Source organism: Orbicella faveolata, unplaced genomic scaffold (assembly GCF_042242905.1).
Source record: "Orbicella faveolata isolate gen_17 unplaced genomic scaffold, um_ofav_v1 contig_3, whole genome shotgun sequence".
Lineage (NCBI taxonomy): Eukaryota > Metazoa > Cnidaria > Anthozoa > Scleractinia > Merulinidae > Orbicella > Orbicella faveolata.
The window spans coordinates 14,097,857-14,119,619 of NW_028301558.1; the positions used below are offsets into that span (position 1 = coordinate 14,097,857).

General features: G+C 39.0%; 1 protein-coding gene across 4 annotated transcripts in view; it reads right to left on the reverse strand.

The window, feature by feature from the left end:
- The window catches only part of LOC110048129 (uncharacterized), a 51,557-nt gene that overhangs the window by 10,383 nt on the left and 19,411 nt on the right, over positions 1-21,763 (reverse strand). Inside the window, exons 1-15 of one of the 4 annotated variants that reach the window (XM_089298540.1) lie at positions 19,101-19,307; positions 16,080-16,228; positions 15,186-15,437; positions 14,893-15,057; positions 14,392-14,505; positions 14,025-14,150; positions 13,744-13,840; positions 13,080-13,298; positions 12,282-12,658; positions 11,669-11,836; positions 11,382-11,492; positions 11,003-11,122; positions 10,496-10,586; positions 10,014-10,388; positions 6,797-8,403 (exon numbers count right to left, since the gene is read on the reverse strand). The exons of 1 other annotated variant lie outside the window; for it this stretch is intronic. In XM_089298540.1, coding sequence (XP_089154666.1) covers positions 7,679-8,403; positions 10,014-10,388; positions 10,496-10,586; positions 11,003-11,122; positions 11,382-11,492; positions 11,669-11,836; positions 12,282-12,658; positions 13,080-13,298; positions 13,744-13,840; positions 14,025-14,150; positions 14,392-14,505; positions 14,893-15,057; positions 15,186-15,437; positions 16,080-16,228; positions 19,101-19,188 — 3,177 coding nt within the window. In that variant the 5' untranslated portion in view covers positions 19,189-19,307 and the 3' untranslated portion in view covers positions 6,797-7,678. Of the gene's footprint in view, positions 1-3,135; positions 3,260-6,796; positions 8,404-10,013; positions 10,389-10,495; positions 10,587-11,002; positions 11,123-11,381; positions 11,493-11,668; positions 11,837-12,281; positions 12,659-13,079; positions 13,299-13,743; positions 13,841-14,024; positions 14,151-14,391; positions 14,506-14,892; positions 15,058-15,185; positions 15,438-16,079; positions 16,229-19,100; positions 19,308-21,763 lie in introns of those variants that run through there. 2 more of the 4 variants (XM_089298537.1, XM_089298539.1) reach the window with 2 other exon arrangements.

A 21,763-nucleotide genomic window follows, 5' to 3' on the forward strand; every position in this document is an offset into this window, starting at 1 on the left:
TGAGGATTTGATTCGCTGTGCTCGTTCGCGAAACTACATAGCATGTAATTATGAAAGATGCACGCGAGTGATTTGTGACAATACAAGTGAGATATGCAATCCAATTCAGTTATTGCATGATTAAAAATCTGCAGCTTTCGAACTCTTTTCTGTGGACTAACTATAAACAGTCGACAGTCATGTGACTAAATCGCCGCAATCAAGAAATAAACGCCAAAACAACCTTGAAAACATATTGGACTGTCGCGGAAAAAGTGGATTTGTGGCTGACTGCAAGTCAGGGTCAAATCCCTTGGGGTGCCAGCCAGATTAACAAGTTACTTATATCGCTCTTAGCAAGGTGGAGCTTTCTCTTGATCAATAAAACTTCAATAAAACATCTCACTGCCATTTTCAGTGTCAAAAACAATCCGTGCATGCATAGAGTTTTCCACGATCTGTGGCGTGACACCAGTTTGGAAAGTTTTACAGACCTGCCTACTAATTAGCTGTCATGCTAAGCTCGACTATCACCTGAGATCAGGCTTGTTTTACTTACTAGTTTACTGTTTGCACTCTACGCGACTTAAGTGTACGTCAGTAATAATAAAAACTAACAGTTTGGATGAACTTCTGGCCTAATCGCACCCCAATTTACGAATTAAAAAGATAAGCTACTTGGGTAGTATTAATCTTCAAATAAAACTAAAGAGAAAACAAAGCGCAATTAAATCTCCTTCTCGTCTGCTCGAGGGGATTTAGTGATCACAGTTAACATAATATCCTTTTTGTAAAAGATAACATTCCTCTGCGCACTTGCATGAAGCCGCAAGAAGAATCTGATGCTTATAACTTGCAGCATGACCTTAGTGTTTAGTTGCGTGGTCTTGTTTGTAGAACTGGAATGTCTTTTAATTGCAATAAGTGAAAAATCGTCAGAATTCATCTATTTGAAGATCCATTTTTATACCAGAACATGATGAATGGAATTCCTTTATGTTAGCGTCTTATGACCCCTACTACAGCTGTGCGTGTTGAGTTGTTTTCCAGCTTAAAGTGGAGTTATCACATCCACAAAATCATCAGGAAAGCCAAGCGTTCCCTTGGCTTTTTTTATGTCCTGAAAGTGTTAAAAGTGAAGCCTTCAAATTTCTTGTTCGACTCTGTCTGGAGTACGCTTGAAGCGTTTGGGACCAGAAGTATTTTCCAGACATCAAAGGAGCAGAGCGGAGAACTGGAGGGATCTTTCAGAGCTGATGTGTGTGAACCTGGAACAGCTTTAACCTGCTAAACAGCCCGAACGGGCAAACACACAATAGCTCGCCTAATAATCATGTTGAACTGAATGGTTTACGGCAAAATTGTTATCGACACGCTGGGAACCAAAGCCGTGAGACATGCTGAGACATGCTCATCAGCATCACATTTAGAAATAAAAAGAAATGGCTGCTGTGTAGCACTTTGAATTTAATTTTATGTGCGGTATTTTTAGAGTCGTTTCGGGAAAATCCCTACGTCAGTCGCAAATATGAAGCGTTAAACAAACAATTGTTTTATCAATATCGGCAATAATAGTAACAACTATGGGTACAACTTTTTCAACAGAACTTTGAAAGAATGGCACTTCGTACCGAACTCCATAATACATCAGCCTAATGTAGCAGTCTTTCTGAATCAGTATTATTTTTACCTGCTGATTTAAGTAGTTTTGTTCCATTAAGTAGCACCTTTTTATTTCTTTGATTAGCTCATAGTATTTTTTTTTTTTACGCAAGTTCACAGGGATGGGAAACCTTTGTGAATTACTGTATGAATAAAATTAGCGAGCAAAGGCATTAAGCATTGAAATATCTACCTAGCTATCAAAACAAGTCCCTCAAAAATTTACAGCAAGCCAGGTCATCTTACGGAATTTTCTACTTTGTATACCAAAAATGACTTCTTGCACGTTCGAGAAGTTGTCACATGATAGGCACGAGGCAAAACACTCATAGGGATCCATTACTTCCAAACCCTTAGACGGTACGTACCGTGTTCTGCAATTAACCCCAGCCCTGACGGTGGTAAAGGAAGGGGGGTGGTATAGATCACCGTTTCACGGACAATAAAGCAGCCCTTTCACAATTCACGAAAAATACAACATTGGCATTTCACGCTTCACGGAAAATAAAAGAGAACGTTTTGGAAAATCACGGTTCACGGCGACTATGGAAATCACGATTCACGAGGAAAAAATTAGCCATTTCACGGGAAAAAAAGAGGGCCGATCACGAGTCACGAAAATACCCTTTACCACCCTCAGCCCCGCCGCTGCTGTTTTCTGGTGGGATAATAGTCCCTTTGAAATATGGTCAAACGAAGTGAGATGCACTGCTTGCGACCTCTGAAAATGATTAATACCTTCACAGGTCGTGCAGACGATAGTAATTTGAGCTTATAGAGGCAACTATAGTTTTCAAATAGATTAGATCGACTCGTAACGTTATCTTTACAGATTTATTTGTCATTTCACGCGAGACTAGTGCTCGTTCAGTTTGTCAGTATTCTTCGACAGAAAAAGAACCAGACAACTTTGTTGTCCAAACATCCAAAAAATAAACCGTAAAATAAACAAACGTTCCATTTTTTTTATTCCAATTTACCACTGGCAGAACAGAAAATTTCCCGTAAAAGGGGGCGTTTCGCCGTCGAGACTGGTGCAATTGCAACTGTTTGAAGTCGGCCATAAAAAGTCTTATATCTACCGTAATGTTAACAAAGGAAATAAGCTTGTCTTTGAGTTTCTGTAACGGCAAGAATAAAATCTGCTCGGTAAAATGACATTTTACGTTGAGTTTGAACAAATGTGCAACGCTCCGTCTGTGATCGAATCGAAGAACCTCGATTTTGGCTGAATTAAATGAAGCAGTGTATAGGTAGAGTGTTAACGAGGTATATCCTAAAATAAAACCTGCCGTTTCTCTCATGAAAGATCTCGAGGCTTATTCAAGGTTGCAAAAGAACAATGAAATAATTTTTTGAAGAAACCAAATACACGTCTTTCTTCCGATAGAAGAATCCTACTGAATTGTCCTACTGAAGGACAATATTCAACGATTATTTATTTAAAATGATTTTTCTTCTAACAAGTGAAAAGGATAATTTTTTTAGACTTACCTTTCACTGCTAAAGTGATATTTCCGAGCATTGCCAAAAGCAGCAAAACTGAAAGTGAAGGTGGAAGACACATTCCCAAGCGCATCTTTGCGAGTCTGGAGGTGCACTGTTCTTCGAGTCTATCAGGAGCTTATTTTATTGCAACCCTTTTAACTGGTAGCATAGGTCCATTATCAGAATACTATGTTTCTCGAAGAATGTATTGTTTTCAGCTGGATTTTAACAGGTCAGGTTAAAATAACTTTGAAAAAGTCAGGCAATGAATGATCGGGAGCAGAAATAACAGTGCAACGCTAAATTATCGAGGCTAAACACTGTAATTAACAACCTCAAAGTTTTCTTCTCTTAATTTCTTTTCAATGATTTCTTTTTTTCTCCATCTTTCCGCTTCTTTCGTCAAAACAGTTCTTGGTTGGACAATCACTGCTAAATGATTAAATTTAAGATCTTAATTGCACTTTACTCTTTAAATTCTAATCCAACTAATGGTTTTCACATCTGGCGTCCACATTGTTCAGGTTGCCAACCAATTGTCCACCGGCTCCAGCGCTCCTTACACTCAATCGTCAACAGTTTTGCAAAACATTAATCAATACTATTATCCACAGCAATTCGCTTGGTAGTCTTGTAGCAGAGAGAAATAACAAGAAATCTAAATGAACGTACAACGAAATAATGATCCTACGAACGTTCGATTACGCCGTAAACAAACTGTGAACAAAAAAACAACGCCTTGTTTGACATCAGTTCGTGAAAGGATTAACAACATAAATACTACAATCCAAATTAAAGGGAAAGTAACTAATTGCATGATTAAAAAAGTTAAGAAACTATTTCGTAAAACTAACAGGATAAATGTCAAGGTAGACAATATGTCGTGCCAAAGCCAAAAGTACTTTCAATTCTAAGAGTTTTCGTAGATCACGCAAGTCGTGCCGCCATCCTGAACAACAGCTGTCCTACACAAAACAACGCGAGAAATTAAAAAGATATTTTATCCATTTCTGGAAGGCTACAGCAATTTTTTAACTCATTCAGTGGTCCTACGTTTTGGGGTAACTGAGAACAATTGGCGGTAGGGTTAGGAAAGTAAGCCATTAGCGTTAGGTTTAATTAGGATTACAAGAATTACAAATATTATTTAAATTAATCGTACTTACCATTATTGGTGGAAAGTGTGAAACAAGAAGGCTACTTTCGTAGTACATGTAGGAGGTGATTTTAACAACAAACACTGCTCGAACCCAAACTAAAATCTACCTGGACATAACTAATCCGATTGATCAGGCGACTGATGTTGAATGCAAAACAGATTAAAGATGTGGGAATCTTGTTAAAAACTGTAAGTTTACTGTTAATCATATAACAGCTCATTTATGCCGCCAGTGGAACTACAGCACCATCCACATTGCAATATATATCCTCTTTGTCTCTTATGGGTTCTATTAAAACTAATTACTAGCCAAATTTCGATCGCGCTATGACGAAGACATTAAGATCTGTTACTGCACGTTTTAATGTTGGGCTATATTGTGTAGACCAAATATTATTACATGGCTAGCTCAGTTAGCGGGCAAAACGAACCAAATTCTGCGCTGTGATTGGCTACCCGAGCGAGGAAGATGGCGCCATCTTTGTCAAGGCAGAGACAAGATGTCGCGTTTGAAAGGAAAAAGCTTTCATTAAAGAGTTTACCAGAGTACCATGTAAATCGTCCTCAGTACTGTCCTAAACAAAACAACGGGAGAAATTAAAAGGAAATTTCACGCAGTTCTAGAGGGCTACAGCAATTGCTTTAACCCTACGTTTTGGTGTCAGTGCAATGAGCGGAAGGGTTAGGAGTATAAGCATTGGAGGTTCATATCCATTAGCGTTAGGTTTGGGATTAGAAGAATTAGTAAAGTAATCCTGTTTACCATCACTGGTGCGATTTATGAAGTACGAAGGCAACGTATTTGGATTTAGCAAGCACCGATCTAGGAGCCTAAACTAAAACCTACCCGTAGATGTAACCAATCAGATTGGCATCAGGAGACTGACGTTCAATGCGAAACAGATCAAGGAAATGGAATCTTGTTAATACTGTATTTTACTATTAACAGCTCATTTATGCCACCAGAGGGCACTAAAGCAACATCCACATTGTAATATATATGCTTAGGCAAATTTTGATCGCGATATAAGGAAGATCTAGTATCCAGTATTAGGGAGAGAGAGGTCTCCATTCCACCTAAGAGAGCAAAAATCTTACCAGATCGAGTTTTCCGGTCATTTCTGTTACAAAGGTTACACACGACTTCGCAGTGATATTAAGGGACTGTTCAAAAATTGGCAAGAGGGAATGAGAGCAGAAAAAATGAAATTTATCTTGGAAAATATTAGGTAATCCCCCTTCATCTTCCAAAGAGGGTAACTGAGGTATTGCTTTCTCCTTAGCTGTAATTAATAAATTATATAGGACCCTTCCTCCACTTCCACTATATATACACGCCTACAATACAATTGTGAAAGAATAATCCTGCTGTGATGCTGACTGTGATGCTGTCAACTGCGATGCTGGCAAGTGCTCTATCAATTGAGCTGTCGACTGAAGTCAGTTGCTTGGCACAAAAATTAGTCTAAACAAAAACAAACATCCTAACAATTCTGTTGATACTTTTAAAATTATATTACTTTGGTGGCATAGATATATTTTTCTTATGCAAGAAAGTAGCTTCTTTATTTCTGATGCCACCCTTAGTTGACTCCCAGGGGTTGGGCTAAAAAAGGGTAATTTTCCGCCTTTCTAATTAACTTACTTTTTAGTTATTTTTCCCTTTTTCTAGTAAATGGCCAATGACACAATACAGAATTAAGTCACGCAGTCAGGATAAAACCCACTTATAGACTCTTCCTTACAATTGTGAAAGAGAAATTATACATACTATAAACCAAAACTAAGTGCCAGTCCCGCTAAGAGCGGTGCGGTCAATTTCGTGTCAGAAAAAAGTTAGCCTTTTTATTTTGTCGAAAGAAAGGAATTGGTGATTACATAATAAAACCGGGTTGTTTTGTTCAATTACTTGCTTTTCGTTTTTGCCACACGCCAAAATGACTTCAGCCATCCGAGGGGAGATTTAGGGCCCATTCAGGAGTCGAAATTTGCGAGTTTTTGGCTAACGCCGCTACGGCGTATTGTTCCATATTGACTAGATCACTATATTTAGGTACGTTTGAACTGCTTTGCACCAATGTTTGTAAAGGTTTGGTCAGTAAAAATTACACAAAACAGGGAAAATCAAAAACACCCTACCGCGTCGCTGGTCAGAAGGAACCGAAAATTGATTAAATGCAAGAATTGAAATCTCAAAAGCGGTACCTAAACTAAAATCAAAATACATACATACATACATACATACTTTATTGTTACCTCCCCAATGGGGAGGCATGAATGGCAAAATGGCATTCACATTAAAGATCTGACCTTGCCTGCTTAGATTCTAAAGTCAAATTTTCGGGTATCAGTCTGTGTTGGATGCAAGAGAAATGTTTTTGGAACTTATACACGACAATTTTATAACTAAACAACAACTAAATTTATACCCGTGGACTCGTGGGTGTAAAACGCGGACAATGGTACAAATTTTTTTTTTTTTTTTTTTTTTTTTTTTTTTACAAAATGCCGATTTTCCAGCAAAGTGACTACGTTGCAAGAACGGAATGGAATTTTCATGCCATAAATATCGTTTGGTACAACTGCGCATCTGCTGTCACTCCAAGGTGGCTGGCATTGGAGGTAAGGGCTGCGATTGTTTCACATATTAATTCATCTATTCTCGCAAAGTTACGATTTCCAAGATGGCAAAATTATGGTAGTATATGGTTTTTGTTCTTACCGCATTTTAACGTCATCTGTGATCTATTACTGAACAGACGCACGGCAACATGGAATCTATTTGTTAATTAATGCATTTCATATAATGTAGTGACCCGCCAAGCAAGAACAATATAGGACGCTAATGAAAAGAATTACTTAAGACAAAGGCAGTTCTCGTGTGATGTCTGCACCGTGTTATTTAAAGATGTCGTGGACTATTTTACACTGGTACGGATAATGAAAACCAGGAAACGTTTTATTTTAAGACAGTAGAGTGATTCTCTTGAGTCACAAGAGTGCAAACCAACTTTCCTCTAGTCACAAAAGGGTGAAAAAACGACAGCTTAAGCAATTCAAGTAGTTCCTCGTTTTATTCTTTCATTTGTGTCTAGTTACACTACAGTTCTCAACGAAGCTGTCATGTTTTACAATTGAAATTAGGCTGCACAGAGTTTCCTCGCTTTATACCATGACAACGAAGTGAAAACCACATATCCCACATACCAAATAAACTCATTTCTTATCCTAAACTGTTTTTTTTGTTTTGTTTTTTTTGCCATTTTTGCTGCTATGACTTGGATTGTAGTCCGTACATTCCTACAAAAAGCCAAACCTTCTGATGGGCTTGGCCAAACATTTTTGCATCTTAAAAGCTCTAATGTTGAGAAACCTGCATTAGAATAATGTTTATGCTATACCATAGCATTTCAGTTTTCCCAGTGTGTGATAACCTTGCTCACCGCTATCGCCTGTATCCCCAAACCTGAGCTGTTTAACTGGCAGATGTGTCTTGTCAGTCAGGAGACCGCTGTCTTCACGCCATACTGGGTTATCCCAATCACAGTTACAACCATAACTTGGGCTATCACATGAGTTGGTCATCCCGCATGCGCACTTACCACTGCCAGGTGACGCTCCGCCCCAGTAGGTCATCTTACTAGAATCACGTGACACCCACCAGGCATATCCCCCAGACATTGTTGAGCCATGGCACTCGTACTTGATAAACTGTTCACATTGTGACGAGACTCTGGTGAGACCCGCCAGCTGCGAAAGACTCGCTCCTGTGTAATGAATGTCACGTGAGTAACAACCTCCAGATTCACATCCTTTCACTGACATTCTGCTTTCACTGTCGTGACTGATGACTGTCACGCCAGCTCCATTTTTGTCATCCATATCGCAGTAAACAGTAAACGGTGCCAGGCCTCTCAGTCCATCTGGATCAATTTTGTAATTTCCGCTTACACTGCTCAGGTATTTTCTGATCACCGAACAGGAACCCATAAGACCGCACTTAAAGCCATCTCCATTGTAACCATGGTTACACTTGCATGAATATGACCCACGTTCATTTGTACAACTGGCATGCTGATGACAGTCATTTGTATTTCTATCACATTCATTTAGATCTGTTGAACAGATAATATAACTATGAAGTTAGAAACGACGTTTAAAAACATATAATAGTAACTTTCAATCTTGTCACCATACTTTTCAATTAATGTTGGTTCATAAAATTTGGTTTTACATAAAGACAATGTCCCCTTGTTGAACTTTTATGATATTAGGGTGAAGTGGCTCACGAGTTCTATTCTACGAGACCGAAACAGGTCAGCCAAGTTAACTTTCGCTTGTAGAAAACGAGAGATTAGATTCGACACGGCAGAAATTCGACGTCTGAATCGGTATCGCATTTCTGTCGGATAATGCGACAAGACCAGTCGAACGTGCGGCAGAAATGCGGCAGCCGATTCAGACGTCGAATTTCTGTCGAATTTAATTCGTTGAATTGAATTCGACACGGCAGAAATGCGACGTATGAACCGGGCCTAACATAATTATGCGAAGTTGTCAGTTCACAAAGAGTGTCAATGAATACGGGTCAGTAAGATTCTGCTACGGCACGGCCTGCTGACGTTCCTTCGGCTGAGTTACAGTAGGCCGTGCTTCCTTTACAACCCCAACCAGCGTAAGCTCCGCAAGGTATTGAAAATGAAGCCCAAGTTGGTGCGTCCACGACCTCTGAACAAGGAACTTCTGTTGAGCAACGTGGTCGGGCGTCAAGTTCTACTCCTTCTAAGGCGGAGCCGTTACAGGTTTGTGTATTTCGAACTTTTGTCTGTAAAGTTAGTTATGGGGCAGTTTTGGTATTGCATATTGGAGGTCCAGTTTCTTTTATTTCACTTCTTTTCTTTGCGGGCTGTCGTTTATGCGTGCCAGTCATTTGTTATTCTCCTCATGCCGCTGAAACCCGGTAAGCGGGAATTTTCGACTGCGCGCGTGTAGAGGTTGTTTTTACTTTGTTTTGTTTTTGGTTTTTTGTTTTCGTAGGGGCTGTGTTGTACCCAATTGGGACTTTGTTTTATCCCTAAATTGCTTTCGTTTGGGGCTTTTCCGCCGGTGCGTTGAATGCTAATCCAGTTTAGCCCAAATAATGGGTACTCTTAGGCCCCCGTTTTTGGGATGGTTAGCTTGCCCCACTGTCTAGTAACCCTTTTAGAGGGTGGTGGGTGGGGAGGGGGGGGGGGGCATTTCTTTTCGTGGGTTTGGTGACATGAATGTAGCCGTCTGGCTTAGAGTTGTCTGAGTTGGATTTTTGGGTGAGTACGCGCTGGTGTTAGCGGATAGCTTCTGATCCTGGTCATTGTAAGAGGTGGTATCTTAGTAACCACGGGTTTAAATAAATTTAGCTTTGCGACGGTTTAGGACGTGATGGGTTATTATTTCTGGGTCCACACTTAAAAAGTTAAAAAAAATAAGTGTTGAGGGCTGTTGAGGGTCCCTTCGTAAACCCAGTGAGATTAGTAGTTAGGTATCTGTATGAGGCCAATAAGGTTTGAAACTGATATCGGGGTGAACCCAATGAAATTTGAAGTTGGGTATCTCTGTGAGCCCAATGAGATTTGAAGATGGTTATCTGTGTGAGCCCATGGGATTTGAAGATGGGTATTCTGTACGCCTTAGTTCTGTTTATTTGGTTGGTCTCGAATATTCAAAATTCGTAATATTTAATTTTTACCTTTCTTGCAAGTGTAGGGATGACAATCACTACACTGCACGTCATTCCATTCATAGCCGTATTCCACACCAAGTGCCTGTACACAATCTTCTCCTCTGAAATTATTTGGCTGATTTTTGGCCCAAGCTGTAAAGTTTCCTTCTCCTCGATCCACCCACGTAAAGTTGCCCTCTATGGTTCTATCATTCAAGCCCAGCCAAGATTTGGCGCCGTTATGTCGATGCTGTAAATACACATTCTCTTCATCGCTGCTGACATCAACAAGGACCGAGTCTTCTTGTCGACATTTTTGCACCGCTGTGGTCCAGTTTGTACAAGTTACACTTGTAAAGTAACAGTAGCCATTAAAGTAGCTCCAACCAGGATCACAGATGTCTAAGAAAAGAACAAATATTTGTCAGCGCTCTATGTTTAATAAATTGGGAGGGATTATTTCTTATTCAACTGGGCATTGTAAAAAAAAAAAAACATATATCTCTCACCTGTTACGACGGCATAACTAACTGACACTGGATCATATCTTGTTTCATACAGTTCTTTGACACAAGTTCTGAATCCAGACGTATTCATGTTCTACAAATATGAAACAAACATAATGCTATAGTTATTAATACTACTAATAATGATGACGATGACGGTGACTGTAATGATGGCAAACCTCGACTGCATGCGAAGTATTTGTAGTAATTTTACTGAACGGAAGTAAAACTTTCCGAAAGTAATAATCACTTGATCAGGCTACAATATTTGATAACCTAGAAATGTGAAATCAAACAAGGAAAAAAAAAAACACTCAAGCTGATTTCTATCTGACTCGGTAACTAATAGTGATAGACACCGATTTGAACACCAAACAACAGATATATGATAATGAATTTCCTTCACAAAGGATGGAATCCTGCAAAAATGGATATTGCTAGAGCAACAGTATCACCCTCTTAGTTTTGTATCGGTTGTAAGTTAAAACTGTAGACGTAAGTATATTTTACCTCAATCCATGTTGTGATACCGTTATGAACTGGTGCCAAGTTTCCAATTGCTGTTGTGCTGTGATTGGCTGATATCAGGACTGATGGTGTAATGTTATAACTTCGTGCAAAATGCACAAACTATAGCATGAAAAAATTATTGGACCTTTCTATAACACTGTTTCTAAACATTATCTCTACATTTTATTCTTAATCTGTAAGCGCATTTTACACCGCAAATGCGCGCCATATTAGCGAAAAGTAATATTGTTAGTACACATATGGAAACGTAAATACTTAATTTATTTTCATCTAGATTTACATCTAGAGACAAAATTTTAGCTTTCTCTCTTTCTCATATCGGTAATTAACTTTGATTGTAGCTGTAAACTTTAGTTACCTCGCAATAAGCGTTGTTGTTTCCATCTGTTGGTGGGTTTGTGTTTGAAAACTTGACAGAGCCATGTTCAGTGAAGAGCGGTTTGTGAAGTTTAGAAAACGCCAACCAGTTCTGTAGTAAAATGACAGGGATTTAGTATAGGAATTAAAACAAAATTTTCTAGACCTCCCTGTCTAGAAAAGCTTCATGTAAAACTGTGTCAAAGCATTTTCCAAATGGTTGAAGGTGGATAAACAGGTAATATTGACTGAATCATTTGTCGTGTTATTTTGTTATGAAGTACATACCACACTAATATCTTCATGTTTTCCATCAAAGTTTTGCAATTCTCGGAGGCAGACTTTAAATGAGTCCTTGGTTACATCCTCTGTCCAGATCAGCGCGGCATCATAATCCTTACCAGTCCTTAGATGTTCTGCTGTTATGAGTACTACAGGATCGTCCTTAAACTTGTTCTGAAAAAGTGCGAGGAGGAAATGTGAAATCAAATTAAATAACGTAACATCACTTTTCAACAGTATTCCTAGCAGAAAATGCACTTCAAACAATCGACCCAGTCACCATGAGATGTACATCACAAGTTGAGCCAAGACCATGGCGAGGACTTTCACTGAAAAGCTTTTCATACAAAATTTTGAGGCGTGATTGTCGTAGTTCGAGTGTGGACCAAGGAAAAATGCTTATCATTTTTTTTCTTTTCACAACGACAAAAAAAAAAATGATGTACCAGGAAAATAGAGTGAATCCAACGAGAAATCCGGTATAGTATGGTACAGCATGAAGATGAAGCCTTTGTCGAAAAGTTGTTAACTCGTTTGACTTATAATTGTACAAGAATTCTAACAGTCATCAATCAAAATGTCTCATGAAAAGAGAGAAAAGGCAGGCAGCTAATCCTACCTTGGGAAAAGTCACATCTGCACAGTTTGTTCCAGACCACCATTTCTGCATCTTGATTTCTCCCGTCATTCCTTCGGGCGGTGCTCCCTGATACGCCATCCAATCAACAGTCGCGAATGGATTAAAGTTCTTGCTCTTTCTACCAGATTGCATTGCGCAAACTGTAAAATTCTTTGTATTAATGTTTTCAGTCCAGGAAGTAATGGCGTCGTGTACAGTTTCAGAATCGTTTAGATTCATATGATTGACGGTTATCTGCACATGGACCTGTTTATCTGGATAAAAGCGGTATGGCGGAAAAGCAACCGTCTGGCAGCTTGAATCGCACCACTTTGGAACACGAAGAAGTTCTACTCGACCATGCACAATTGGGAAACCTGTCAATAAATTTAAAAAGTTAGCCATTCCTATCATTTCCTAATTGTCACATCTTATTTTAAGTAACTTACCTATACAAAGAATGTAAAGACAACTGAAATATTATCAGAGACCTGATATCTTTAGATTTTAATTCAGAAAGACTGCCTTATATGTAAACAGAAGCATATGTAAATGCGCGAGCAAGCACTGAATATGTCAGTGAATAAATACTTCATTGCAGCATATTTCTTTTAAAATTTCTCTCTCCGATTTGAAATATAAATGTTATGAGTCCCTTTCAGGTAAAGTTGCCCAATTAGTTTCAAACTACAGAAACCGAAACCACATGCGCTGGAACAGATAAGCCATCCACCTCTTGCGATACCAGATTAGAACAGACACGTACATTGTTAATTTAACACAAAAACCATTGCTTACCCTCACAGCTTCCTGGGTGATACACAAGATTATTCTCCAGTCCTCTACAGTAGTACAGCTCATGCCAGCATTTGTTGTCGTGTGTTGTTCCATTCGCTGTGCACACTGGGTCATGATAGGAAGGGCAGTCTTCGTAACACACACAGCGAGCTTTATGAGCGCTGAAAGTCTTACACACTCCAAATGACGGACAATGCACGTCAAGGCACGGGTTTAAGTCTGCAAAGCAAAACAATATTTTCGAGTTGGTTTGTGAGTGATAGAGGATACCACGTGGAACATTAACCCTTTTTTCTCATTTGAGAAACACAAGCCGTTTTGCCTTTACTACTGTATTACATTTCGATTTCATAACCGGGGAGTATACAACTAACAACTAATGATATCAGCAAGTGATCAAGTTTAAACTGAAGATTTGTTCCTAAATGACCCAATTTGTTATTTTAGTAGTCGTTCAAAATTCTTAGTACTAAAGGGTAGGTAGTCAATCGCTCAAAAAGCTGTCAACTCTTCTAAACATTATTTTTGGACACATAAACTGAAAGAATTCAGTGTGAATTTAATTTGTAAATGACTGAACCTTTCTCCTTCAGGATGACCGAGTGTGTAATGATGGGATTTAGTTTTATCCAGAGGAAGATGATAAATAGTACATAATACAAACCTCCAATAACAACATAGCTGACAGAGAGAGGGTCTTGTTTACTTCCTGATCCACTCAGGTCTTTGACGCAAATCCTCATGGCTGTCAGACCGACTTCCTAAAGGAGAGTGAAATATTAAACGTCAAGTGACCTTTTATAATAAACGATTTTCTTACATTGTTGATAAGATAAAGACTTTTTAGGATACTGTGTTTACTGCTTTTACCCGTTAGTTTCCGAGAGAATAACGAGAACAAACTGCCATTGATTGATAGGCATGCCAGACAGAGTTATGTCCTACCTCGACCCAGGCTGTTATTATGTTGTATTCTGGTGGAATGTGGTTCTTTACTATACGATCGTAATCGTGATGTACAGACACAAGTACAACTGGTGACGCATAAAAGGTAGTGTTTAACTGTACTTGCTGTGAAGAGAAACAGAAAAGGCGTTTAAAAGAGTCAAATTGCAATTTTCCTCTGCAGTAAGATTTAACACCAAAGGAATATCAGAGAACAGTCTTCGTAATCGAAATTTTGTTGAATGCGATAATGTGTTTGTTGGATCAGCCTTCAAATTTGCAATAGCTGTTAATGTCAGACTTATCAGCTAAGATGAAAAACGTCTATGAGACGACTGACACCTGCCAATCAAATGACAGAACTTACTTGACAGAAGCCATAGTTATCGTCAATTGATGGGTTTCCCGTGTTGGGGAAAAACGCTTCTCCTACCAGCGTAAAATTAAACTCAGAACCATTGCCGAGGAAAGCAAACCAATCCTGTAAAGAAAAAAGAAAATATTTTAAGATGATTTTAACAAAGACATTATAAATTCTAAAAAAGCAGCAAATCTCACCCACATTGACGAAACAAAAGTATATAAAAAGAGAAAATATAAGGAAAACAAACAAATTGTAGAATGAAAATTCAAATTGTAACTTAAGTATTCAGTTTTAAAAATAATTATCTCCAAAGCATATTGTGTAATAATCTAGCAGCAGATAAAGAAGAGCACTTTGAAGTGGAGTGGTCTACAATATGTTGCGATACCTAACTACCCTGGAAGACAATGGTTGTAGTAAATACTCTTATGTTTATTCGTAATCACATCTTCGCACTAACGGACTCTTAAAGTCTCAAAAACACCTTAACAAAATTTCACTTACCACAATTGTGTCTTGATGTTTTCCGTCAAACGGCAAGAATTCCCGGATGCAAACTTCAAAATTTCCAGAATTCACGTTCTCCAACCAAACATACATTGCGTCATCAGGCTTAGTACTGCGAGCGTACTTAGCTGAGACAAACACAGAAGGTCTTCCAACAAAGCTCTGTAAATTACACAAACTTATGTCACAATTGATAAATAAAAAGAATGTTCTTTGGCTAGTCATTGGGTACACAAACACACAATCATGTACGGTTCTTTCCTTCCTGACGCTGTTGTTAAGTGTCTAACCTGTGGGAATGTAACTTTGTCACATTTGCTTTCTGTAGTCCACGGTCCTTGAAAAGTCACACTGCCATGCATCATTTTTGGATGATTTTGATAGGCCAGCCAGTTGATAATTCCAGTTTTATTTGATCTAGTCCCTGCTTCACGTGAACAGACCTCAAATCCGCGTGTACTACTGGACTGAACCCACACAGCAGAAGGCGGGTGGACGCGTGAAAACTCTTCACCGTGGCCTATTGACACGTGCACGTATACCTAATGGGGTAAAAATGTATAAAATATGAGCAAAGCAAATTTCTTTAGCTAAATGAAGCCGTTTCACAACAAAAAAAATCACTCCTCAGTAAATATACTTCAGCATGTAGCAAGGGACATAAATTGACATGAAGTTAATAGCCTTATTTTCCCAGTTACAAAGGCTTTAATCGGACAAAATGAATAATTTTTATCTCCAAGTTAATATGCTGCTTATAGTTAATGAAAGCTCTTGTTTACGTCGACTGTGTGCCGTGATGCGCAATGTCTGTGATGTGTTAATAATGGCTTTAACTCCCTCGAATGACCTACCGGTCAAAATGAAGCCTTGGTAGATTCAGACGATTATCACACGATCTGGAACAGTTGTAGAAGCTGTACTCAGCCTCTTGAGCTTACGTGGCGCTGCCATGCATATATATCTATAGACCACTTAACTACCCATGCACCACTGCTTGGAAACATAGTTGATGCAGAGGTCCTTCAACTTACCGTTCACAAAACCATATCTCAAAAAAAAAAAAGAAAGAAAGAAGCAATTTTATTGGACAAACTTATGAATGTTATAAATTTCATTTGTCCCAGTTTGTCTCATATGAGGTGGTGTTATTTTCAGCCATTCAGGACTACTAGCACACTTACCTTTCCAGATCCACTAAATGCTTGAGGAAATGCAACGTTGGTACAAATAGCCAGTCGACAATTTAGAGGGGGTGAACATCCACTGCTACAGCTCCAATCTTGAAAAGTCTGCGACATGTTGAGCTTGCCAGTTTGCAGCAGAGAAAACCCTTAGCGGATAAAACGGTAGAATTGTGTTAGCTGTTAAACACGCATATTAAGTGTAAACAAAACACATGGACAGGACAATAATGGATAAATGCAAGTGAGACGCTATAAATATAAAACAACTGCTAGGTCAGTATGAAAGCCAAATCCACTTATATTCAGGAGTGGACTTAAGAGGGGGGGGGGGGGCGGGTGGGCGAGGCGCCCGCGGTCCCCTTATTACTTGTATTTCCGAAAAAAATTGATTAACCGTCTTAAATGCGGAATTTTTTATTCGGTTTGCGGTAGGGGAGTGGCTTTCGCTCTGCTGCAATTTCGTCAGCGTCCTCTATCTGAATTTTCTGGATTCGCACCAAGCATATAAATAAAAGACTCCTCTAAACAAGAAAGAGAACAATAACAAAAACAAACGAAAACAAACTGCCACGAGAAATTGCGGGATTTCAACAGGCCAAGATAAAAATAAAATTCAAAAAACAATCTTGGTCCCAGCCAAATTCACAAGGTACAGCCTGTACTTAAAAGGCCATTAGCGAGCTACAGCTTCCTCAGTGGCGTCTGAAATGCCAGTAAAACATTTAAGTGTCATTTTCAGTGATACGAGTAAGTTTAAAAGTTCTGGAACGAACTAACATGGAAAGTTGAATAGACATGCGTGGCTTCATTGAATACGTATTAACTCGACAGTGACATCAGATCAGGGTTATTTTACTATTTGCGCTGTAAGCGACCCACTGATGAGAAAATGAAGTCAGAAAGTCTAACTTAATCTGTGACTTCAATTTTTAGTTAGAAGAAAGGTGGTTTTAACATTGCAATGAAACCAAAGGAAAACAAATCACAGTTAAGCCTTCTTTTCGGTTGTTGAAGAGGATTTAGTGCTCCGCAGAACTAACGTGATAGGCTTTTTTTATAAAAGCTGACATTCCTGGGAACCTGCCAAGTGCATTATACATTGAACAGTATCCACTTCTCCATGACAAAAAAATGCGTCAAAAATTTACGGTAAGCTTGCGCATGTAGGTTTTTTTTTTGTATTTACAAGATGAGTTCCTGCACGTTCGAAAAGTTTTCAGGAAAACCGGCCAAGTGGCACTTCGACACCTTTTCCTGATTGCGAAGCTCGACTTAAAATACTCAAAAGTGATACTTTTACCTCCAGAACACTTCAACAACGGATAATACGGACAGTTTTGTGCAATTAACTCTCGCCCATCCCCCCAGCCACACCATTACGTCTCCCAAGGAACAGGTTGTGACCACTTTCCGAACCTTTTCATTTGAGAACGAACTAACGTTTTGAATTTAATAACACTCACGAAAAACAGATTAAGATTAAGTATCTATGGAGAAAGCAAACAAAACAGTTTAATTCATCTTTGCAAGTCCTGCTCCTCTCTGGTGCGATAATAATATATAGATTTAGGCCAGCCTAAAAGCGTAGCTCCTGGGCCGGGTTGTTCAAAGCCCGATTAAGCTAACCCAGAAAAAGGTAGAATTTTGATTTGAGTTTTGTAACTTTGCGGTGAGGTTTCTGTATATTGTTTGGCCTTCTGTTTTGAGTTTTAATAATCACCATATACACAAAACAAAATAGCAAAGCACATTTGTATAGAAGAAAAAGTTATAATTCGATTAACTTTTAATCCTGGGTTAGCGTAAACTGGCTTCCGAGCAATCCTGCCCTGTTTCCAACAAGCTAACCCAATATGAGCCCGCGATCCAATCGATAACCAGCGCTTGGTCAGCGGTCAACTTCAAGAAAACACGTGACCTCGAGGAGCTGTAAACCTGAGCCCGCGATATGGTCACGTGGTACTGGTCAGCGGATACCTTGTATTGGCAGGTGTCAATTGATCATAACATGGATGTCCAATATCAAGGAAGTACACGGTAAACCAAGGCTGCATGTCTCTGTCAACCTATTATTTGGAGTATGGCCGCCATGTTGGGCAACTCCGCCGTCGCCGTCGTCGTCGTCGTCGTGCGTACGCGCCCACGAGCAATACCGCTAGCCATGATAACCATGAGAAAATCAACTCATGGGTTTCCTTTTCTTTCCCATATGAGTATGAGGCTCCGCTTGGCGGCCCTTCGGGCCGCCGGAGCTCCGCTATAATGAGTCAAACGTATCAAGTTGAAACTGAAGAGCTTCAGCTAGCTAGCTAGAGACAATTGTACATGATCAAAAGTTTTATCGCTAGAAAGTAGGTTAACAGTGAGTGTCACCTTTCAACGATGTCTTTCTATAGTAAATATCTCCTTTTACCTGCGAGTAGTGTAGTTTGTCCGTGAAAAAAAAAAATGCCAAAGCTGGCTACATCTCTAACAGAAAAACGTCGCAAATAAGTTAGTTTTGGAAAGTGCTCTAGATGTATTCACAGTCACTAAAAAAGGAAACATTATTCGGGGGACGAGTCGACTTAAGTCCGCTGCCAATATGATAACGTCGATGATAAAGCTTAGTTTTATAACACTGCTGCTGTTTTCGACAAAGAAAATGTCTTTCTGAAACGGCAGGAATATAAAGTACTACGAGTTAACATTGAATAAAATTATGCGTAGCATTTTATACAAAAAGAGCTAATCGATCCGGATCGAGGAACATCTTTATCGAGTCTATTTCCTCGGATAACAATAGCAATTATAACTGAACTATCGGATTAATTCTTGAAGAAACAAGTTTCTTGGCTTTTTATGGAAATGCTTGATTTCTAGGAATATACATGACCAATAAGAAACTTTCAAGAAAGTCTCTAAACTTCCTAATGATTGTAAAAGAACAATGACATAACCTAAAACAATGCGCTTTGAGCTGTTTTGCATTGTATGTAAACTGCTATCCTATAAGTTATATGAGAATCGTAATCTTACCTTGAACTGTAAAAGTAACATTCATAACCAGGAATACCAAAACCAGCAAAACTGAAGGCGAAGATGGAGGACACATTGCCAAGCGCATCTTGTCGAGTCTGGAGGGGAACTGTTCTCCGGGTGTGTCAGAGTGTTATTTTATCAGGACTCTTCAAACTGGCATCATACGTAAGCAGAAGGAATGTGTCTCTTGAATACATTGTTTGCAACTGGATTTGTACAGGTCAGGTTAAAATCAGACTGAAGGTGCCAGGTATTAAAACATTCCTGAAATTTTGACACGACTTGAGTAGGAAACGTACATATCGTGCAAACATTAGTAGGTACAGAAAGAACATCAAAGTGAGGTACCTGTGGTACATATTAAAACAACGCGGAAGCTTTATAAGCACACGTTGACGGTGCTTCAGTTAACTATCAATGTGATGTGATTGGCGGTGGTTAAAAGTTTATTCGTGGCTGGCTTCGTGACCAGCTTCAAAGAATGTCCTCAAAAGATTACAAAAATATTCTGTCATAGTGTGCAATAATGTAAAGGGCAGGGTGGGGCGACACGTAGTCACAAAAGAGATAAGCAACAGATAACAGGGTGGGATGAGATTGTTTTGAAACAAATAACTGGCACAAAACATCTTAATGACTGGAGCAGTTAAAAGCTTGATAAGAAGTAACACGCAAACTGCGGTGATAAACATGGCAATAAAACGCATGTTAAAAAACAAAGTTCATTTACTTGACGTTTCGCATGTTTCAACATACATCTTCAGAAGTGACCGTTGGGAATAGAAGTAATAACTAAATTTCAATTTAAAATAAGTAACTAATTAACAATTACAGTGACAGAAGCGGAGAAAAATTTGCATATAAGCAATGCAAACTAATAAAGATAAAGCTTTTCGCTGCTTACATCATCATTTAGGGTGGGTTTTTAATTCCCTTATTAGCAGAGTCTCTTTTATCTTGTAATGTGTATCTGTCCGACCTTTTGCTAACATATCAAAGTGGTCCCATTTGAAGTTGTGACCAGTTGACGTGACGTGGTCTGCAATAGCAGAAGCATGACAGCTACTCGTGATCGATTTAAAATGTTCAGTTTTTCTGTCATGCAATCTACGTTTTGATTTTTCCAATGTAGAAATCCTGGCAGTCCCAACAACTAGCCTTATACACAACTTTTGACAGTTGGGAACGGGTGATCCTATCTTTGTAGGGAAATAAAGACTTGATGCGATAAGCTTCTGTCATTGTAATTGTTAATTAGTTACTTATTTTAAATTGAAATTTAGTAGTTACTTCTATTCCTAACGGTCATTTCTGAACTGAAGATGTATGTTGAAACATACGAAACGTCAGGTAAATGAACTTTGCTTTTTAAAATGCGTTTTATTGCCATGTTTATCACCGCAGTTTGCGTGTTATTTCTTATCAAGCTACGATGGCCAAAGAAAAAGAGTATTTACGACAGTTAAAAGCTTACTTAAGGGATTGACGCTAAACAAATATCACATTATCACAAAATGGGAAATGATCATTACAGACAAAGGTACATCAGGGAACTTGCGGCCTGTAAATGCGAGTACGCAGTGAAAAGTACAAGCACCTACCCAGTACTACATTTAGAATAAGGAAACCTTATGAGTTTCTAGACATTGTACAGATAAGACTTGAACAAAATATATTTCTAGCATGTGCTTTTGATGGAGCTGAAAGGCTTATTTCAAAGGGGATTTACAGGTCAGGTTATAGTTACCTGAGGGAATAATTCCAACAACAACTCTTATCACGGAATGAATAAAGGACTCACCTTGCAGTTGAAAATTAAAGCAAAAATTCTTTCCTACTACTTTGAAAATGAATCGCATCGGTACAATGACTGATGGCAGGCGGGAATCTCACATCAGTCTTTCTTTCAATAATCGGGCGCTTATTCGTGGTGGGCTGAAAAGGGGCCAAGTCAAGACCTTATTAACATATTTACGCGGCACTAATCAGAGCAAACGGATTAGATACAGCACGCTTAAGCACGTTTCAATAGCTAGCAAATCGTGCATGATAATCGCATAGCTTGAGTACGGTAAACATCGCTTCGTACGAGAAATCCATTTTTAGTGGCCATGTTACAAAACAATTGAGTCATGCTTTTTAAAGCATAAGCTTAAAAGCTGTAGCTATGGATGAACCTGGGAAGCTTGGAGAGCACTCAAGAAGCTAGAGTTACTTTCGGTTGTACCTATAGAGTAACTCGCACGCTTCTCAGGTCGTGCTCTCCAAACGTCGTGCGTGCGTCGGAATTCGAAGATGCATGTATCATAATTTTAAATGATACATCTAGAGTCGAGGATCACAAAAAAGGCTATCTAAAAGATAGAAAGTGCAGAAAGTGAAGGAGGTGTAAAATGGAGTGGAGGTGGGCTGAAGATTGTTCGAAGCATCAGAGAGTATCAGAAACTGTTGAGCTTGGAGACTGAGAGGGTGCACTGAGGGCTACATCCTCTCTTGACGGAACCACGAGATTGTAAAAACAAGGCTAAGAATTTTTACTATGTATGAACATTTGCCATGGATCTCATCATTATTGCATCATTGCAACAATAGTCCATTGTTCAAATTACCAAGACCATGCGAGATCGTTCAGCCTTTGAGCAAACACAGAAATATCATGG